The sequence below is a fragment of the Oncorhynchus keta genome, unplaced genomic scaffold, assembly GCF_023373465.1.
Source record: "Oncorhynchus keta strain PuntledgeMale-10-30-2019 unplaced genomic scaffold, Oket_V2 Un_scaffold_21901_pilon_pilon, whole genome shotgun sequence".
Taxonomy (NCBI): Eukaryota; Metazoa; Chordata; class Actinopteri; order Salmoniformes; family Salmonidae; genus Oncorhynchus; species Oncorhynchus keta.
This window is the reverse complement of record NW_026290866.1, coordinates 212,501-231,486: the sequence shown is the minus strand read 5'-3', so window position 1 is coordinate 231,486 and position 18,986 is coordinate 212,501. Positions and strand designations below refer to the sequence as shown.

At 43.5% G+C, this 18,986-nt stretch overlaps 2 protein-coding genes across 58 annotated transcripts in view; both read right to left on the bottom strand.

Annotated features, from left to right (window-relative positions):
• Nucleotides 1-247: 247 nt before the first annotated feature.
• Nucleotides 248-12,784, bottom strand: LOC127928137 (putative nuclease HARBI1). Of its 8 annotated transcripts, none has more exons than XR_008130560.1 (4): nucleotides 11,068-11,470; nucleotides 2,291-2,541; nucleotides 771-1,973; nucleotides 248-676 (listed from the first exon to the last, which is right to left on the bottom strand). XR_008130560.1 is itself a non-coding variant. In XM_052515215.1 (4 exons), the coding sequence occupies exons 2-4, from the start codon at nucleotides 2,330-2,332 to the stop codon at nucleotides 306-308; spliced, it is 525 nt and encodes a 174-aa protein (XP_052371175.1). In that variant the 5' UTR covers nucleotides 2,333-2,541; nucleotides 11,068-11,469; the 3' UTR covers nucleotides 248-305. The 8 variants fall into 8 exon arrangements, 1 of the variants encoding a protein (XP_052371175.1); XR_008130561.1 differs by having other exon boundaries at nucleotides 248-882; nucleotides 1,512-1,973; nucleotides 11,068-11,463; XM_052515215.1 differs by having other exon boundaries at nucleotides 771-882; nucleotides 11,068-11,469.
• A 296-nt stretch (nucleotides 12,785-13,080) lies between these two features.
• Nucleotides 13,081-18,986, bottom strand: part of LOC118382152 (YY1-associated factor 2-like) — a 44,728-nt gene continuing 38,822 nt past the window's right edge. Inside the window, exons 4-8 of one of the 50 annotated variants that reach the window (XM_052515179.1) lie at nucleotides 14,615-15,949; nucleotides 14,276-14,581; nucleotides 14,208-14,241; nucleotides 14,004-14,071; nucleotides 13,081-13,969 (exon numbers count right to left, since the gene is read on the bottom strand). In XM_052515179.1, the coding sequence (XP_052371139.1) occupies nucleotides 15,670-15,949 (280 nt within the window). In that variant the 3' untranslated portion in view covers nucleotides 13,081-13,969; nucleotides 14,004-14,071; nucleotides 14,208-14,241; nucleotides 14,276-14,581; nucleotides 14,615-15,669. Of the gene's footprint in view, nucleotides 14,582-14,614; nucleotides 15,950-18,986 lie in introns of all 50 variants that reach the window. The other 49 variants (XM_052515199.1, XM_052515201.1, XM_052515198.1 and 46 more) reach the window with 49 other exon arrangements.

Here is an 18,986-nt window from a genome sequence, read left to right as displayed (position 1 = left end):
ACAGTGACTCTACAAGATGGAAAGCACAGAATCCAAGCATATTATACAAAATGATACATACACATTCAAAGGTCTGTATATAACACACCCTGCATGTCTGCACACTAAAATAAATGCAGGACAAATCCATACACATCAACTGAACAGACAAATGAATGGATGCAGTAGCCTCCCTGCAGCCTTGTATTACACACAGTATACCGCACAAACATCATAAGAGGCCAAATTCGTAAAAAACGAACCCAAAAAAACCAAATTCCTCTGCCACCGCAGGACATATTTAACCAAAATTGAAAGCACACATACTAACTAAAATAATTCAACACATATTGGTCCCTCAGCAGCCGACCACTGTCGTCATCAGGGAAGATTGCCGGATTGTCCCAGTCCATGGCTGGTGGCACTCTGGGGGCCCTCTCCTTCCTCAGGCAGGCCACATTGTGGAGGACAGCACAAGCCACAGTAATATCACATGCCCTAACAGGGCTGACCCTTAATTTGTGAAGGCAGTGAAAGCGTGCCTTCAGGAGGCCAAAGATCATTTCAACTCTGGCCCTGGTCCTGGCATGGGCATGGTTGTAGGCCTGCTGTGCTTCCTGGGGGTCTGTGAAAGGTGTCAGGAGAAAAGGCTGGCAGCCATACCCCCTGTCTCCCAGCAACACACCAGAGAATTCACCTGTCAACACAAAATCTCATCATTACTACCTCATAAACACAGTGATATTCTTGACACAGCCATGATGGTTATAAATAGGGGTTGTGTGGCTTACCTTGTGATAGGCACTGATAGATTTCAGAGGCCCGAAAGATTCTGGAGTCATGGACTGAGCCAGGCCATTTTGCCACAACATTGCTGATCACACAGTCAGCATTGCAGACCATCTGAAATCATAAGATGAGGAATATTACACCAATCAATGCACATCACTGGCAGATTTTTTTGCTTATTTTCCTAGGTAATTTTGCTCAAGAAAATATTCAAGATGTTTTTTAGATATTTTTTTTTACTGAAAACAAGACAAAAATACTAAGTAAGAAAGACATTTTTGCAGTGCAGTGAGCAACCGACCTTGGGTCCTTTGAAAGGCGCTATATAAATTAAAGTGATTATTATTATAGCTCATCTATTTATTCAATTAAATTTTATTTATATAGCACTTTTCACAATTGTTTCATTCTGTCAAAGCAGCTTTACATTAATGAAAGCAGGAGAAACACAAAAAAACGGTGGACAACATAAGAAGCAGAGTACAACGGCTAAGATTAAACCGTACTGAGCGTAGTAACGTTAAATAATAATGTAAGGCTTTAATAATAATTTATCATAGCTTTATACAGTGTGATGGACTTACTTTACACAATTTCACTCATATCTGCAGTGCATTTCAATTAAAAATTTAACCGTTTCATAATTACAGTACAACTGCGTTTTTGGAGATGTGAATTAAATATTTGAATTGTAATTGTGATGTTTCAGCGGAGCGGTGAGTGTGTAATTGTGCACTACTTACGCATTCAGGCGGTCTGCAATACTTTGCCACGCTTTTTCTCTTTGCTTTATCACTGTGGCGGTGTTGCCTTTCTTCTTAATTATATCTTTTACCTCCTCGTATGCCTCCATGAGGATTTGTGCTTCCGACGGGGAAAAGTACGCGGCTCTAGTTGCCATGGTAAATCAGTTAATCTGTGATCTGTGGCGGGGTCTATTTGAGTGAGCCGTGAGCGCGCACCTATCCAGGATTGGTTTCACCTGGCTTAATGAATCCGTGTCTGCTCATCCTGGCTTGGTCTTTGTGCAACCAATTAAGCCTGGACGCACATGTTTTGGCTTCATTGAGCTCAGCTTAGTCATTTATCCCGGATGTCTTAATTCTACTTTTGTGCAACAGGCCCCAGGTCATGTTTAGTTTATATTTCTGCAGCAGGGGCATCAGCAGCTCCTCCCACCTCAGACCCACTGACGTCATGTCATTCTGATCACACAGAACAGGACAGAGGGTGTGTTACATTGTGGAAAACAAGCTAAGTGTAAAATCGAAGTGCCTGTGCAAACATCTTTATTATGAGGTTTGTTTGTCATTCATTCAACAATGATACATTTATTGCAGAAAATCTCGATTCTCCCATCTCTGGATGACATTATATCTGACTATATTGCAATGGTGACCTCTGTTGGTCAAAGTTTATATAACATGTGACTGTATTGCAATGGTGAACTCTGCTGGTCAAAGTTTATATTACATCTGACTGTATTGCAATGGGGACCTCTGCTGGTCAAAGTTTATATTACCTTGAAGTATGTGGCCCTGATGCGTGTCATGTTCATGAGCATGACTCAGAGTTGATGCCCGTCCTGCCATAGTAGGGGTGGCGGGCGAAGCGGCTGTACCAGGCGATGCGTGGCTCCTCGTGCTCCGGCGCCATGGCGGCCAGCTGGGTAGCGTTGAAGTGAGCTAGCAGGGACCACAGAGCGTCTACAGGCTGGAGGAACAAGATGTCCGAGTCCACGTAGACTAGAGAATCCACCTCCTTTAGGATGAGCTGGGGAACAGAAACAGAGGTTAGAGGTCAGAGGCCAGGAACAAGATGTCTGAGTCCACCTCCTTTAGGATCAACTGAAGACAAGAGAGAATCAGAAACAGACAACCCATTTAGCAGTGTATACATGTACAGTAACATTTTTACTCCAAGATATTATTCTGAGGCCATGGAAACCATCATCACGCTAATATTTAGTTAAACAAAATAGAACGACCCTGGCCACGACTCTAACTAAACACAGAACAAAGCAAACAGACAAGTGTTATTACACAGAGGTTTTAAAAAGAGGTAAATACTCAAAGGTTTAGACAAGATAGATAACCTCTAGGTCATACGTCACACTCATTCCACGGACGTCTGAGTGGAGGCAGGTTTTCGCTCCTCCCTTTTACTTGATTGATGAATTCAGGTCACTAATTAGTAAGGAACTCCCCACACCTGGTTGTCTAGGTCTTAATTGAAAGGAAAAAACAAAAACCTGCAGAACCGGGGCCCTCCATGGAGTTAGTTATACACCCCTGGTCTAGGTTATACACCCCTGGTCTAGGTTATACACTGAGTATACCAAACATTAGGAACACCTTCCTAATATTGAGTTCCACCCCCTTTTGCCCTCAGAACAGCCTCAATTTGTCAGTGAATGGACTCTAAGAGGTGTGGAAAGCCTTCCACAGAGAGGCTGACCCATGTTGACTCCAATGCTTCCTACAGTTGTGTCAAATCAAATCAAATCAAATCAAATCAAATTTATTTATATAGCCCTTCGTACATCAGCTGATATCTCAAAGTGCTGTACAGAAACCCAGCCTAAAACCCCAAACAGCAAACAATGCAGGTGTAAAAGCACGGTGGCTAGGAAAAACTCCCTAGAAAGGCCAAAACCTAGGAAGAAACCTAGAGAGGAACCGGGCTATGTGGGGTGGCCAGTCCTCTTCTGGCTGTGCCGGGTAGAGATTATAACAGAACATGACCAAGATGTTCAAATGTTCATAAATGACCAGCATGGTCGAATAATAATAAGGCAGAACAGTTGAAACTGGAGCAGCAGCACAGTCAGGTGGACTGGGGACAGCAAGGAGCCTTCATGTCAGGTAGTCCTGGGGCACGGTCCTAGGGCTCAGGTCAGTTGAAACTGGAGCAGGAGCATGGCCAGGTGGACTGGGGACAGCAAGGAGTCCTCATGTCAGGTAGTCCTGGGACATGGTCCTAGGGCTCAGGTCCTCCGAGAGAGAGAAAGAAAGAGAGAAGGAGAGAATTAGAGAACGCACACTTAGATTCACACAGGACACCGAATAGGACAGGAGAAGTACTCCAGATATAACAAACTGACCCTAGCCCCCGACACAAACTACTGCAGCATAAATACTGGAGGCTGAGACAGGAGGGGTCAGGAGACACTGTGGCCCCATCCGAGGACACCCCGGACAGGGCCAAACAGGAAGGATATAACCCCACCCACTTTGCCAAAGCACATCCCCCACACCACTAGAGGGATATCTTCAACCACCAACTTACCATCCTGAGACAAGGCCGAGTATAGCCCACAAAGATCTCCGCCACGGTACAACCCAAGGGGGGCAACCCAGACAGGCCGACCACAACAGTGAATCAACCCACCCAGGTGACGCACCCCCCCAGGGACGGCACGAGAGAGCCCCAGCAAGCCAGTGACTCAGCCCCGTAACAGGGTTAGAGGCAGAGAATCCCAGTGGAAAGAGGGGAACCGGCCAGGCAGAGACAGCAAGGGCGGTTCGTTGCTCCAGAGCCTTTCCGTTCACCTTCCCACTCCTGGGCCAGACTACACTCAATCATATGACCCACTGAAGAGATGAGTCTTCAGTAAAGACTTAAAGGTTGAGACCGAGTTTGCGTCTCTGACATGGGTAGGCAGACCGTTCCATAAAAATGGAGCTCTATAGGAGAAAGCCCTGCCTCCAGCTGTTTGCTTAGAAATTCTAGGGACAATTAGGAGGCCTGCGTCTTGTGACCGTAGCGTACGTGTAGGTATGTACGGCAGGACCAAATCAGAGAGGTAGGTAGGAGCAAGCCCATGTAATGCTTTGTAGGTTAGCAGTAAAACCTTGAAATCAGCCCTTGCTTTGACAGGAAGCCAGTGTAGAGAGGCTAGCACTGGAGTAATATGATCAAATTTTTTTGGTTCTAGTCAGGATTCTAGCAGCCGTATTTAGCACTAACTGAAGTTTATTTAGTGCTTTATCCGGGTAGCCGGAAAATAGAGCATTGCAGTAGTCTAACCTAGAAGTGACAAAAGCATGGATTAATTTTTCTGCATCATTTTTGGACAGAAAGTTTCTGATTTTTGCAATGTTACGTAGATGGAAAAAAGCTGTCCTCGAAATGGTCTTGATATGTTCTTCAAAAGAGAGATCAGGGTCCAGAGTAACGCCGAGGTCCTTCACAGTTTTATTTGAGACGACTGTACAACCATTAAGATTAATTGTCAGATTCAACAGAAGATCTCTTTGTTTCTTGGGACCTAGAACAAGCATCTCTGTTTTGTCCGAGTTTAATAGTAGAAAGTTTGCAGCCATCCACTTCCTTATGTCTGAAACACATGCTTCTAGCGAGGGCAATTTTGGGGCTTCACCATGTTTCATTGAAATGTACAGCTGTGTGTCATCCGCATAGCAGTGAAAGTTTACATTATGTTTTCGAATAACATCCCCAAGAGGTAAAATATATAGTGAAAACAATAGTGGTCCTAAAACAGAACCTTGAGGAACACCGAAATGTACAGTTGATTTGTCAGAGGACAAACCATTCACAGAGACAAACTGATATCTTTCCGACAGATAAGATCTAAACCAGGCCAGAACTTGTCCGTGTAGACCAATTTGGGTTTCCAATCTCTCCAAAAGAATGTGGTGATCGATGGTATCAAAAGCAGCACTAAGGTCTAGGAGCACGAGGACAGATGCAGAGCTCGGTCCGATGCCATTAAAATGTCATTTACCACCTTCACAAGTGCCGTCTCAGTGCTATGATGGGGTCTAAAACCAGACTGAAGCATTTCGTATACATTGTTTGTCTTCAGGAAGGCAGTGAGTTGCTGCGCAACAGCCTTCTCTAAAATCTTTGAGAGGAATGGAAGATTCGATATAGGCCGATAGTTTTTTATATTTTCTGGGTCAAGGTTTGGCTTTTTCAAGAGAGGCTTTATTACTGCCACTTTTAGTGAGTTTGGTACACATCCAGTGGATAGAGAGCCGTTTATTATGTTCAACATAGGAGGGCCAAGCACAGGAAGCAGCTCTTTCAGTAGTTTAGTTGGAATAGGGTCCAGTATACAGCTTCAAGGTTTAGAGGCCATGATTATTTTCATCATTGTGTCAAGAGATATAGTACTAAAACACTTGAGCGTCTCTCTTGATCCTAGGTCCTGGCAGAGTTGTGCAGACTCAGGACAACTGAGGTTTGGAGGAATACGCAGGTTTAAAGAGGAGTCCGTAATTTGCTTTCTAATAATCATAATCTTTTCCTCAAAGAAGTTCATGAATTTATCACTGCTAAAGTGAAAGTCATCCTCTCTTGGGGAATGCTGCTTTTTAGTTAGCTTTGCCACAGTATCAAAAAGGAATTTCGGATTGTTCTTATTTTCCTCAATTAAGTTAGAAAAATAGGACGATCGAGCAGCAGTAAGGGCTCTTCGGTACTGCACGGTACCGTCCTTCCAAGCTAGTCGGAAGACTTCCAGTTTGGTGTGGCGCCATTTCCGTTCCAATTTTCTGGAAGCTTGCTTCAGAGCTCGGGTATTTTCTGTGTACCAGGGAGCTAGTTTCTTATGAGACATTTTTTTAGTTTTTAGGGGTGCAACTGCATCTAGGGTATTGCGCAAGGTTAAATTGAGATCCTCAGTTAGGTGGTTAACGGATTTTTGTCCTCTGGCGTCCTTGGGTAGGCAGAGGGAGTCTGGAAGGGCATCAAGGAATCTTTGTGTTGTCTGTGAATTTATAGCACGACTTTTGATGTTCCTTGGTTGGGGTCTGAGCAGATTATTTGTTGCAATTGCAAACGTAATAAAATGGTGGTCCGATAGTCCAGGATTATGAGGAAAAACATTAAGATCCACAACATTTATTCCATGGGACAAAACTAGGTCCAGCGTATGACTGTGACAGTGAGTGGGTCCAGAGACATGTTGGACAAAACCCACTGAGTCGATGATGGCTCCAAAAGCCTTTTGGAGTGGGTCTGTGGACTTTTCCATGTGAATATTAAAGTCACCAAAGATTAGAATATTATCTGCAATGACTACAAGGTCTGATAGGAATTCAGGGAACTCAGTGAGAAACGCTGTATATGGCCCAGGAGGCCTGTAAACAGTAGCTATAAAAAGTGATTGAGTAGGCTGCATAGATTTCATGACTAGAAGCTCAAAAGACGAAAACGTCATTTTTTTTTTTGTAAATTGAAATTTGCTATCGTAAATGTTAGCAACACCTCCGCCTTTGCGGGATGCACGGGGATATGGTCACTAGTGTAGCCAGGAGGTGAGGCCTCATTTAACACAGTAAATTCATCAGGCTTAAGCCATGTTTCAGTCAGGCCAATCACATCAAGATTATGATCAGTGATTAGTTCATTGACTATAATTGCCTTTGAAGTAAGGGATCTAACATTAAGTAGCCCTATTTTGAGATGTGAGGTATCATGATCTCTTTCAGTAATGACAGGAATGGAGGTGGTCTTTATCCTAGTGAGATTGCTAAGGCGAACACCGCCATGTTTAGTTTTGCCCAACCTAGGTCGAGGCACAGACACGGTCTCAATGGTGATAGCTGAGCTGACTACACTGACTATGCTAGTGACAGACTCCACTATGCTGGCAGGCTGGCTAATAGCCTGCTGCCTGGCCTGCACCCTATTTCATTGTGGAGCTAGAGGAGTTAGAGCCCTGTCTATGTTGGCAGATAAGATGAGAGCACCCCTCCAGCTAGGATGGAGTCCGTCACTCCTCAGCAGGTCAGGCTTGGTCCTGTTTGTGGGTGAGTCCCAGAAAGAGGGCCAATTATCTACAAATTCTATCTTTTGGGAGGGGCAGAAAACAGTTTTCAACCAGCGATTGAGTTGTGAGACTCTGCTGTAGAGCTCATCACTCCCCTAACTGGGAGGGGGCCAGAGACAATTACTCGATGCCGACACATCTTTCTAGCTGATATGCACGCAGAAGCTATGTTGCGCTTGGTGATCTCTGACTGTTTCATCCTAACATCGTTGGTGCCGACGTGGATAACAATATCTCTATACTCTCTACACTCGCCAGTTTTAGCTTTAGCCAGCACCATCTTCAGATTAGCCTTAACGTCGGTAGCCCTGCCCCGGGTAAACAGTGTATGATCGCTGGATGATTCGCTTTAAGTCTAATACTGCGGGTAATGGAGTCGCCAATGACTAGAGTTTTCAATTTGTCAGAGCTAATGGTGGGAAGCTTCGGCGTCTCAGACCCCGTAACGGGAGGAGTAGAGACCAGAGAAGACTCGGTCTCTGACTCCGACCCGCTGCTTAATGGGGAAAACCGGTTGAAAGTTTCTGTCTGCTGAATGAGCGACACCGGTTGAGCGTTCCTACAGCATTTCCTTCCAGAAACCGTGAGAAAGTTGTCCGGCTGCGGGGACTGTGCCAGGGGATTTATACTACTATCTGTACTTACTGGTGGCACAGACGCTGTTTCATCCTTTCCTACACTGAAATTACCCTTGCCTAACGATTGCGTCTGAAGCTGGGCTTGCAGTACAGCTATCCTCGCCGTAAGGCGAGCACAGCGGCTGCAATTAGAAGGCATCATGTTAATGTTACTACTTAGCTTCGGCTGTTGGAGGTCCTGACGAATCGTGTCCAGATAAAGCGTCCGGAGTGAAAAAGTTGAGGAAAAAATAAATAAATATATGAACGGTAATTAAAAAGTGAAACCCGTAAAGTTGTCAGGTAGCAAAATAGGTTGGCAAGTTGGCTGGATGTCCTTTGGGTGGTGGACCATTCTTGATACACACAGGAAACTGTTTAGCGTTTTAATTTTATTTATTTAACCTTCATTTAACTAGGCAAGTCAGTTAAGAACAAATTCTTATTTTACAATGACGGCCTACCCTGGCCAAACCCTCCCCTAACCTGGACGACGCTGGGCCAATTGTGTGCTGTCCTATGGGACTCCCGATCAGTCGGTTGTGATACAGCCTGGGATCGAACCAGGGTCTGTAGTGACGCCTCTAGCACTAAGATGCAGTGCCTTAGACCGCTGCACCACTCGGTAAGCTCATCATATTAGCATTGCGGTTCTTAACACAAACCAGTACGCCTGGCACCTACTACCGTTCCCAATTCAAAAGGCACTTCAATCTTTTGTCTTGCCCATTCACCCTCTGAATGACACACATACACAATTCATGTCTCAATGCTTAAAAATCCTTCTTTAACCCGTCTCCTCACCTTCATCTACACTGATTGAAGTGGCTTTAACAGGTGACATCAACAAGGGATCATAGGTTTCACCTGGATTCACCTGGTCAGTCTGTTATGGAAAGAGCAGCTGTTCATAGTGTTTTCTATTCTGTGTGTATCATGTACACTGGACCAAATGGGACTTTATTGAAGCCTATATGTTAGAGTTGTGATGTAGATGCTATTACATTATCATAGTAGGACATGATATTACAACGTCATTATCACATCTCATTACTACCACATTATTATACTTCAATCACAGGCTATAGGCCTTGTAGTGCATCCAGTCCAACTCACAGCCTCTATAAAGCTGGCGTGCAGCTGGTCTTCAGAGAAGATGTGGAGGCACAGTGGTTTGATGCTGAGCATAACGGCAGACTTCAGCATGGTGAGAGTCTCCTGTAGTCTCTGTCCACAGGCCACGACAGCCAGGTGCATGGCTGCAGCCGTCCTCACACGGCCCTCTGCTTTCCTCAGGCTGCAGCCGTCCTCACACGGCCCTCTGCTTTCCTCAGGCTGCAGCCGTCCTCACACGGCCCTCTGCTTTCCTCAGGCTGCAGCCGTCCTCACACGGCCCTCTGCTTTCCTCAGGCTGCAGCCGTCCTCACACGGCCCTCTGCTTTCCTCAGGCTGCAGCCGTCCTCACACGGCCCTCTGCTTTCCTCAGGCTGCAGCCGTCCTCACACGGCCCTCTGCTTTCCTCAGGATGTATGGCTGTAGCCGTCCTCACACGGCCCTCTGCTTTCCTCAGGATGTATGGCTGTAGCCGTCCTCACACGGCCCTCTGCTTTCCTCAGGATGTATGGCTGCAGCCGTCCTCACACGGCCCTCTGCTTTCCTCAGGATGTAGCCGTCCTCACACGGCCCTCTGCTTTCCTCAGGATGTACCTGCCAATAAAGACAAGTAATGCTACAGTGAAACCAAAGTTTGTTTCATTTAAAAGGTTAAAACCTTTGTCAATGATTCGTGCCAGGTTCACCAACTGGTTCGGAGGATTTGAAAAGGCTTTTCTTCTCCTCTCATCACACAGTAATCCAGATGCCTGTCTCCGCCAGCTAAACCTGACAGCCGACAGGGATCCCTTACTTGACTGAAGAGAGACAAAGCAGCAAGGTGAGCATTTAAAAGTTGTTGTAGGAGAGAAGGGGGTGTGTTCGCCTAGGCAACCGGATTATCTTGTTTGTCATTCACACTAGTTTGTTGACTGTAACAAACTGTTAAAGGCCATAAGCACACGTTTAATTGCATATCCTGTTGCTTAGCAATCCAGCAGAGACCACTGAAGTTGGCCAACAGATATTTAACTTCCATTTCAACAACTGCAATCTGTTTTCCTATTATTATTATTCAGTGGTAATGTTTTTCTGGTGTAGACTACCGACTCAAGTCCACATGTGTTTGTCTCAAGACATATGTAACTAGTATTTATTTTTATTTAACCTTTATTTAACTAGGCAAGTCAGTTAAAAATACTTTCGTATTTACAATGGTGGTCCCCTAGTAGGTCAGCCAGCACCACCTCAACGTGTTGGTCAAAAGGGTGAAGGAAAACCAATCAGCTATGAAAATAAATCGGTGTCGCTCTTGATGTTGTGGAAATAACTCAACAGTCAAGTCACGAAGAAATATATGTTATTGAACCTCCATGCGCGCTAGTGAACCTAATTCAACCAGTCAACTTTCCCGCAGAAAAAAATGCGTATGTTTCTTTAAGTACAGGTACATACACGCTATGTTGAGCTTGTTTCGCTATATTTACATTTCTTTGCGAGGAGCAATTGATCCTAATGTAGTTGTTTGGGCTGGAACTGCAGGTACAGTGTCCATGACCATAGTGAAAGTGGAAAGGATGCAGAATTGTTACAATTAGTCTTGTCGCAGTATATTTGTTGATACTGATACTATTGTGGAGACACATCTGTCAATGGTGCACATTCCAATACATTACTTGCAGAGGAAATATTTGTTCACCAAGAAAGTTATGCATTCGTTTAGTTTGAAGCCTTTTGAAGTGTATTACAATCTAGCTATATAATAAGCAGTGTAACTATCACCCAGTGTACCAGTGTTGATCGCCTGGTTCTGCTTCGTCTGGGCCTCGCCTGGTTTCTAGTCCAATGTCGCTTCGCTTAGAGTCCGCGGCTCGATGGAGGAAAGTCTTCTCACCCAGTCCTCCTCCTCCTCCTCCGACCGACAGATCTGAATAAAATAGTTTACTCTACACGTACAAGGCCGAGAATACGGCAAACAACATGCACACGAGGAATGCACGAATGTAGCGGCGCATTATTAAAAGTAAAAGCGCTTTCAGAACTCAAAGTCATGACACAGAACGAAGCTGGCTGCTACCATTCACACTGTTCTGGGAGAACCATTGGGGGAAGGGAGGGGTATAAATAACAGTGAATCCCTTTCCCGGTCTGTGTGTGACTCTGAGAAGTAGGCTACACAATAAATATACTTTTCGAAACCACATTCATGAGGAAATATCAAAGCATCCTTCTGATATTACTGATATGTTTTAATTGTCGACCTATAATAAACGAAACTGCATTGTATTTGATGTGGGTTAGAGGTTATCCACTAGATGGCGCTATCGGCATGTAAAAAGGCTGGCTTTTCATCCTCGGTAGCCACCGGAGGGGAGGGCCAGACAAAGGAAAGATCTACTCTACCTACCGCTCCTTCAGAAAGTATTCACACCCCTAGACTTTTTCCACATTTTGTTGTGTTACAGCCTGAATTTAAAAATGATTAAATTGAGATTTTGTGTCACTGGCCTACACACAATACCCCACAATGTCAAAGTGGAATTAAAAAAATGAAAGCTAAAATGTCTTGAGTCAATAAGTATTCAACCACCCTGTTATGACAAGGAGCCTAAATCAGTTCGGGAGTAAAACAACGTGTTTAACAAGTCATCTAATAAGTTGCATGGACTCACTCTGTGTGCAATAACAGGTTTAACATGATGTTTGAATGACTACCTCCTTTCTGAACCCCACACATACAATTATCTGAAAGGTCCCTCAGTCCAGCAGTGAATTTCAAACACAGATTCAACCATAAAGTTTAGGGAGGTTTTCCAATGCCTCACAAAGAAGGGCACCTATTGGTAGATGGGTAAGAAAGAAAATAAAAAAACAGAAATGTAATATCCCTCTGAGCATGGTGAAGTTATTAATGACACTTTGGATGGTGTGTCAATACACCCAGTCACTACACAGATGTAGGCCTCCTTCCTAACTCAGTCACCAGAGAGGAAGAAATGGGATTATAACATGTTTTGACTCAGGAGGTTGAATACTTATCTAGATCGTTGACAACAAAAAAATACCATTTTTGAGGAAACGGTCAAGGTGTGTGAATACTGTACATCAGGCCAATTGTGTCGGTCAAACACTGTGGCTAGAACTGCTTTCACTACTTACCCATTATTGGTCATCAATGACCATCCAAACATACGTTCCCTAGAACCCTGGTTCATATCCAGGACAAGCTGTTAAAGTCTAGAACCCTGGTTCATATCCAGGACAAGCTGTTAAAGTCTAGAACCCTGGTTCATATCCAGGACAAGCTGTTAAAGTCTAGAACCCTGGTTCATATCCAGGACAAGCTGTTAAAGTCTAGAACCCTGGTTCATATCCAGGACAAGCTGTTAAAGTCTAGAACCCTGGTTCATATCCAGGACAAGCTGTTAAAATCTAGAACCCTGGTTCATATCCAGGACAAGCTGTTAAAGTCTAGAACCCTGGTTCATATCCAGGACAAGCTGTTAAAGTCTAGAACCCTGGTTCATATCCAGGACAAGCTGTTAAAGCCTAGAACCCTGGTTCATATCCAGGACAAGCTGTTAAAATCTAGAACCCTGGTTCATATCCAGGACAAGCTGTTAAAGTCTAGAACCCTGGTTCATATCCAGGACTTAAAGTCTAGAACCGTGGTTCATTTCAAGGACAAGCTGTTAAAGTCTAGACCCCTGGTTCATATCCAGGATAAACTGTTAAAGTCTAGAACTCTGTTCTTATAGAAACATGAACAACAGACAGAAAGCAGAACTCTTTTCCAATACATAATGCCATTATTTATATCTTTCTTTATAGACATTGAACCATGTAATCAACCAAGTCGTCCATACATTTCTAAACAGCAAAGCTTGGTAGAAACAAAACAAAGGATAGAAAATGTAACAGTGAATGTTGTGACACGGTATGATCAACCATTTGAGGTGGTGTTAAAACGGACACAATTCAAAAACAGACGCTGTTTTGAACAACATTTTCTCATGAATGATAAAACCACACCAGGTCCCGGCTGATGTGAGTCAATGACAATACAATTCAGTCTCCAACACATTCAATCAATAAATGACACTTTACAACTGAGAGACAAGTACCAAAAGAGAGCCAATAGGTTTTCCATCCTCTCCACATGTACCTCATGTTTTCTCCCATAATGCAACACAAACTCAAGAACTCTGAACCATAATCATCATGTCACGACAGTTCTCATTGGACAGGAGGTTGAAAGTTCCGATGTTGACATGGATACTAACACTGACGTGATGTTATAACACATTAAAACAAAGCTGTACAATAGGCTAAGATCAGCTAAATGTAATGACATTACTTCATGTTTAGAACACAGGTTTCAAAAAGAGTTTTTAAAAGTCAGTGAAATTGGCCTAAAGTTAATCAGAGAAATGTAATTAAAACAAGACTTCAGATTGTGGTGTTTTTTTGTGTCCAAAAGCAAACCACAACTCAAGGTTGGTAGTAGTAGTGCTAGCTATAAACTGTAGCTGCTAAATGTGTTGATCTAGCTGTAGCCTGTAGCAGCTAAATGTGTTGATCTAGCTGTAACCTGTAGCTGCTAAATGTGTTGATCTAGCTGTAACCTGTAGCTGCTAAATGTGTTGATCTAGTTGTAACCTGTAGCTGCTAAATGTGTTGATCTAGCTGTAGCCTGTAGCAGCTAAATGTGTTGATCTAGCTGTAACCTGTAGCTGCTAAATGTGTTGATCTAGCTGTAACCTGTAGCTGCTAAATGTGTTGATCTAGCTGTAACCTGTAGCTGCTACATGTGTTGATCTAGCTGTAGCCTGTAGCAGCTAAATGTGTTGATCTAGCTGTAATCTGTAGCTGCTAAATGTGTTGATCTAGCTGTAACCTGTAGATGCTAAATGTGTTGATCTAGTTGTAACCTGTAGCTGCTAAATGTGTTGATCTAGCTGTAATCTGTAGCTGCTAAATGTGTTGATCTAGCTGTAACCTGTAGCTGCTAAATGTGTTGATCTAGCTGTAATCTGTAGCTGCTAAATGTGTTGATCTAGCTGTAACCTGTAGCTGCTAAATGTGTTGATCTAGCTGTAATCTGTAGCTGTTAAATGTGTTGATCTAGCTGTAATCTGTAGCTGCTAAATGTGTTGATCTAGCTGTAACCTGTAGATGCTAAATGTGTTGATCTAGCTGTAACCTGTAGCTGCTAAATGTGTTGATCTAGCTGTAATCTGTAGCTGCTAAATGTGTTGATCTAGCTGTAATCTGTAGCTGCTAAATGTGTTGATCTAGCTGTAATCTGAGCTGCTAAATGTGTTGATCTAGCTGTAACCTGTAGATGCTAAATGTGTTGATCTAGCTGTAACCTGTAGCTGCTAAATGTGTTGATCTAGCTGTAATCTGTAGCTGCTAAATGTGTTGATCTAGCTGTAATCTGTAGCTGCTAAATGTGTTGATCTAGCTGTAATCTGTAGCTGCTAAATGTGTTGATCTAGCTGTAACCTGTAGCTGCTAAATGTGTTGATCTAGCTGTAACCTGTAGCTGCTAAATGTGTTGATCTAGCTGTAATCTGTAGCTGCTAAATGTGTTGATCTAGTTGTAACCTGTAGCTGCTAAATGTGTTGATCTAGTTGTAACCTGTAGCTGCTAAATGTGTTGATCTAGCTGTAACCTGTAGCAGCTAAATCTGTTGATCTAGCTGTAACCTGTAGCTAGTACTACAGTAAATGTGCAAGTCCAGAGATAACATTACATATCAGAGTTGAGGACAGAGGAGTGAGGTTAGAGTGGCCTATGTTAAGCCATGAGTAGTCATAGCCAAGGTCTAGGGGTTGGGGATCCAGGCCAAGGTCTAGGGGTTGGGGATCCAGGCAAAGGTCTGTGTCGGGGATCCAGGCCAAGGTCTGGGTTGGGGATCCAGGCCAAGGTCTAGGGGTTGGGGATCCAGGCCAAGGTCTAGGGGTTGGGGATCCAGGCCAAGGTCTAGGGGTTGGGGATCCAGGCCAAGGTCTAGGGGTTGGGGATCCAGGCCAAGGTCTAGGGGTTGGGGGTCCAGGCCAAGGTCTCGGTGTCGGGGATCCAGGCCAAGGTCTAGGGGTTGGGGATCCAGGCCAAGGTCTCGGTGTCGGGGATCCAGTCCAAGGTCTAGGGGTTGGGGATCCAGGCCAAGGTCTAGGGGTTGGGGGTCCAGGCCAGGGTCTCGGGGTCCAGGCCAGGGTCTAGGGGTTGGGGATCCAGGCCAAGGTCTCTGTGTCGGGGATCCAGGCCAAGGTCTAGGGGTTGGGGATCCAGGACAAGGTCTCGGGGATCCAGGCCAAGGTCTAGGGGTTGGAGGTCTGAGGGTCTGTTGGGCTAGGAGTTTGGTGGGGGGTTCCAATTGGGGTGGTCTAGTGGGACTCTGTCCCGACTAAGAAGCCCTCTCCCCGGGGTGAAGATGACCGTGAGACCCCTCTCTCAGTGTTGTTGTCTGAGCTGGAGCCACTGTGGTGTTCTGCAGACACAGACACAGTGCTGGAGGGGGTGGTAGAGGTGGGGGGTGTAGTGGTGGTGGTGGAGGAGGGGGGAGGTTTGGTTTTCTCCTTAAAGTCTGTGATGATGACAGTCAGGTCTCCAACCGTGACCTCTAGGTGCTGAGCGCTGCTCCTGTCGATGTTTTTTAACCTGGGCCTGATGGAGGGAGAGGAGACACATGGATGTTATAAGCCTTTGACAGAGAGAGAGAGGATGGGGGTAAACCACACAAACTGGAGCGCTTATGAAATATGTGGAAACTATATACAGTTGAAGTCGGAAGTTTACAAACACCTTAGCCAAGTACATTTAAACACAGTTTTTACACAATTCCTGACATTTAATCCTTGTAAACATTCCCTGTTTTAGGTAAATTAGAATCACCACTTTATTTTAAGAATGTGAAATGTCAGAATAATAGTAGAGAGAATGATTTATTTCAGCTTTAATTTCTTTCATCACATTCCCAGTGGGTCAGAAGTTTACATACACTCAATTAGTATTTGGTAGCTTTGCATTTAAATTGTTGAACTTGGGTCAAACTTGGGTAGCCTTCCACAAGCTTCCCACAATAAGTTGGGTGAATTTTGGCCCATTCCTCCTGACAGAGCTGATGTAACTGAGTCAGGTCTGTAGGCCTCCTTGCTCACACATGCTTGTTCAGTTATGCCCACAAATGTTCTATGGGATGGAGGTCAGGGCTTTATGATGGCCACTCCAATACCTTGACATTGTTGTCCTTAAGCCATTTTGCCACAACTTTGAAAGTATGCTTGGGGTCATTGTCCATTTGGAAGACCCATTTGCGACCAAGCTTCAACTTCCTGACTGATGTCTTGAGATGTTGCTTCAATATATCCACATAATTTTCCCTGCCTCATGATGCTATCTATTTTGTGAAGTGCACCAGTCCCTCCTGCAGCAAAGCACCACCACAACATGATGCGGCCACCCCCGTTCTTCACGGTTGGGATGGTGTTCTTCAGCTTCCCCCCTTTTCCTCCAAACATAACGATGGTCATTATGGTCAAACAGTTCTGTTTTTGTTTCATCAGACCAGAGGACATTTCTCCAAAAGTGTGATCTTTGTCCCCATGTGCAGTTGCAAACGGTAGTCTGGCTTTTGTATGGCGTGTTTGGAGCAGTGGCTTCTTCCTTGCTGAGCGGCCGTTCAGGTTAAGTCGATATAAGACTTGTTTTACTGCGGATATAGATACTTTTGTACCAGTTTCCTCCAGCATCTTCACAAGGTATTGCTGTTGTTCTGGGATTGATTTGCACTTTTCGCACCAAAGTATGTTCATCTCTAGGAGACAGAACGCATCTCCTTCCTGAGCGGTATGACGGCTGTGTGGTCCCATGGTGTTTATACTTGTGTACTACTGTTTGTACAGATGAACGTGGTCCCATGGTGTTTATACTTGTGTACTACTGTTTGTACAGATGAATGTGGTACCTTCAGGTGTTTGGAATTGCTCCTAAGAATGAACCAGACTTATGGAGGTCTACAATGTTTTATCTGAGGTCTTGGCTGATTTCTTTTGATTTTCTCATGATGTCAAGCAGAGTCATTGAGTTTGAAGGTAGGCCTTGATATACATCCACAGGTACACCTCCAATTGACTCAAATGGTGTCAATTAACCTATCAGAAGCTTCTAAAGCCATGACATCACTTTCCGGAATTTTCCAAGCTGTTTAAAGGCACAGTCAACTTAGTGTATGAACTTCTGACCCACAGGAATTGTGATACACTGAATTATAAGTGAAATAATCTGTCTGTAAACAATTTTTGTAAAAAATTATGTGTCAGGCACAAAGTAGATGTCCTAACCAACTTGCCAAAACTATAGTTTGTTAACAAGACATTTGTGGATTGAGTTTTAATGACTTCAACCTAAGTGTACGTAAACATTAGACTTCAAATGTACCTTTCTACTATCATACTACTTTGATACTGCTACACTGACACTAATAATACTAGTAATAATCCCACTATCATACAAATAATAAACACTATCATGCTGATACTAATCACACTATCATGCTGATACTAATCACACTATCATGCTGATACTAATCACACTATCATGCTGATACTAATCACACTATCATGCTGATACTAATCACACTATCATGCTGATACTAATCACACTATCATGCTGATACTAATCACACTATCATGCTACTACTAATCACACTATCATGCTGATACTAATCACACTATCATACTACTAAACACTATCATGCTGATACTAATCACACTATCATGCTGATACTAATCACACTATCATGCTGATACTAATCACTATCATGCTGATACTAATCACACTATCATGCTGATACTAATCACACTATCATGCTGATACTAATCACACTATCATGCTACTACTAATCACACTATCATGCTGATACTAATCACACTATCATACTACTAAACACTATCATGCTGATACTAATCACACTATCATGCTGATACTAATCACACTATCATGCTGATACTAATCACACTATCATGCTACTACTAATCACACTATCATGCTGATACTAATCACACTATCATACTACTAAACACTATCATGCTGATACTAATCACACTATCATGCTGATACTAATCACACTATCATGCTGATACTAATCACTATCATGCTGATACTAATCACACTATCATGCTACTACTAATCACACTATCATGCTGATACTAATCACACTATCATGCTGATACTAATCACACTATCATGCTACTACTAATCACACTATCATGCTGATACTAATCACACTATCATACTACTAAACACTATCATGCTGATACTAATCACACTATCATGCTGATACTAATCACACTATCATGCTGATACTAATCACTATCATGCTGATACTAATCACACTATCATGCTACTACTAATCACACTATCATGCTGATACTAATCACACTATCATACTACTAAACACTATCATGCTGATACTAATCACACTATCATGCTGATACTAATCACACTATCATGCTGATACTAATCACTATCATGCTGATACTAATCACACTATCATACTAATAATAAACACTATCATGCTGATACTAATCACACTATCATGCTGATACTAATCACACTATCATGCTGATACTAATCACACTATCATGCTGATACTAATCACACTATCATGCTACTACTAATCACACTATCATGCTGATACTAA

What these genes read in the sequence shown, in the direction of transcription:
- LOC127928137 (XM_052515215.1), bottom strand. Translation starts at nt 2,332, where the DNA reads ATGCTCATGAACATGACACGCATCAGGGCCACATACTTCAAG. An exon ending in TCAGGGCCACATACTTCAAG is followed by an intron (nt 883 to 2,290) that starts GTAATATAAACT and finishes TTATGATTTCAG; the next exon opens with ATGGTCTGCAATGCTGACTG. An exon ending in CTATCAGTGCCTATCACAAG is followed by an intron (nt 677 to 770) that starts GTAAGCCACACA and finishes TTGTGTTGACAG; the next exon opens with GTGAATTCTCTGGTGTGTTG.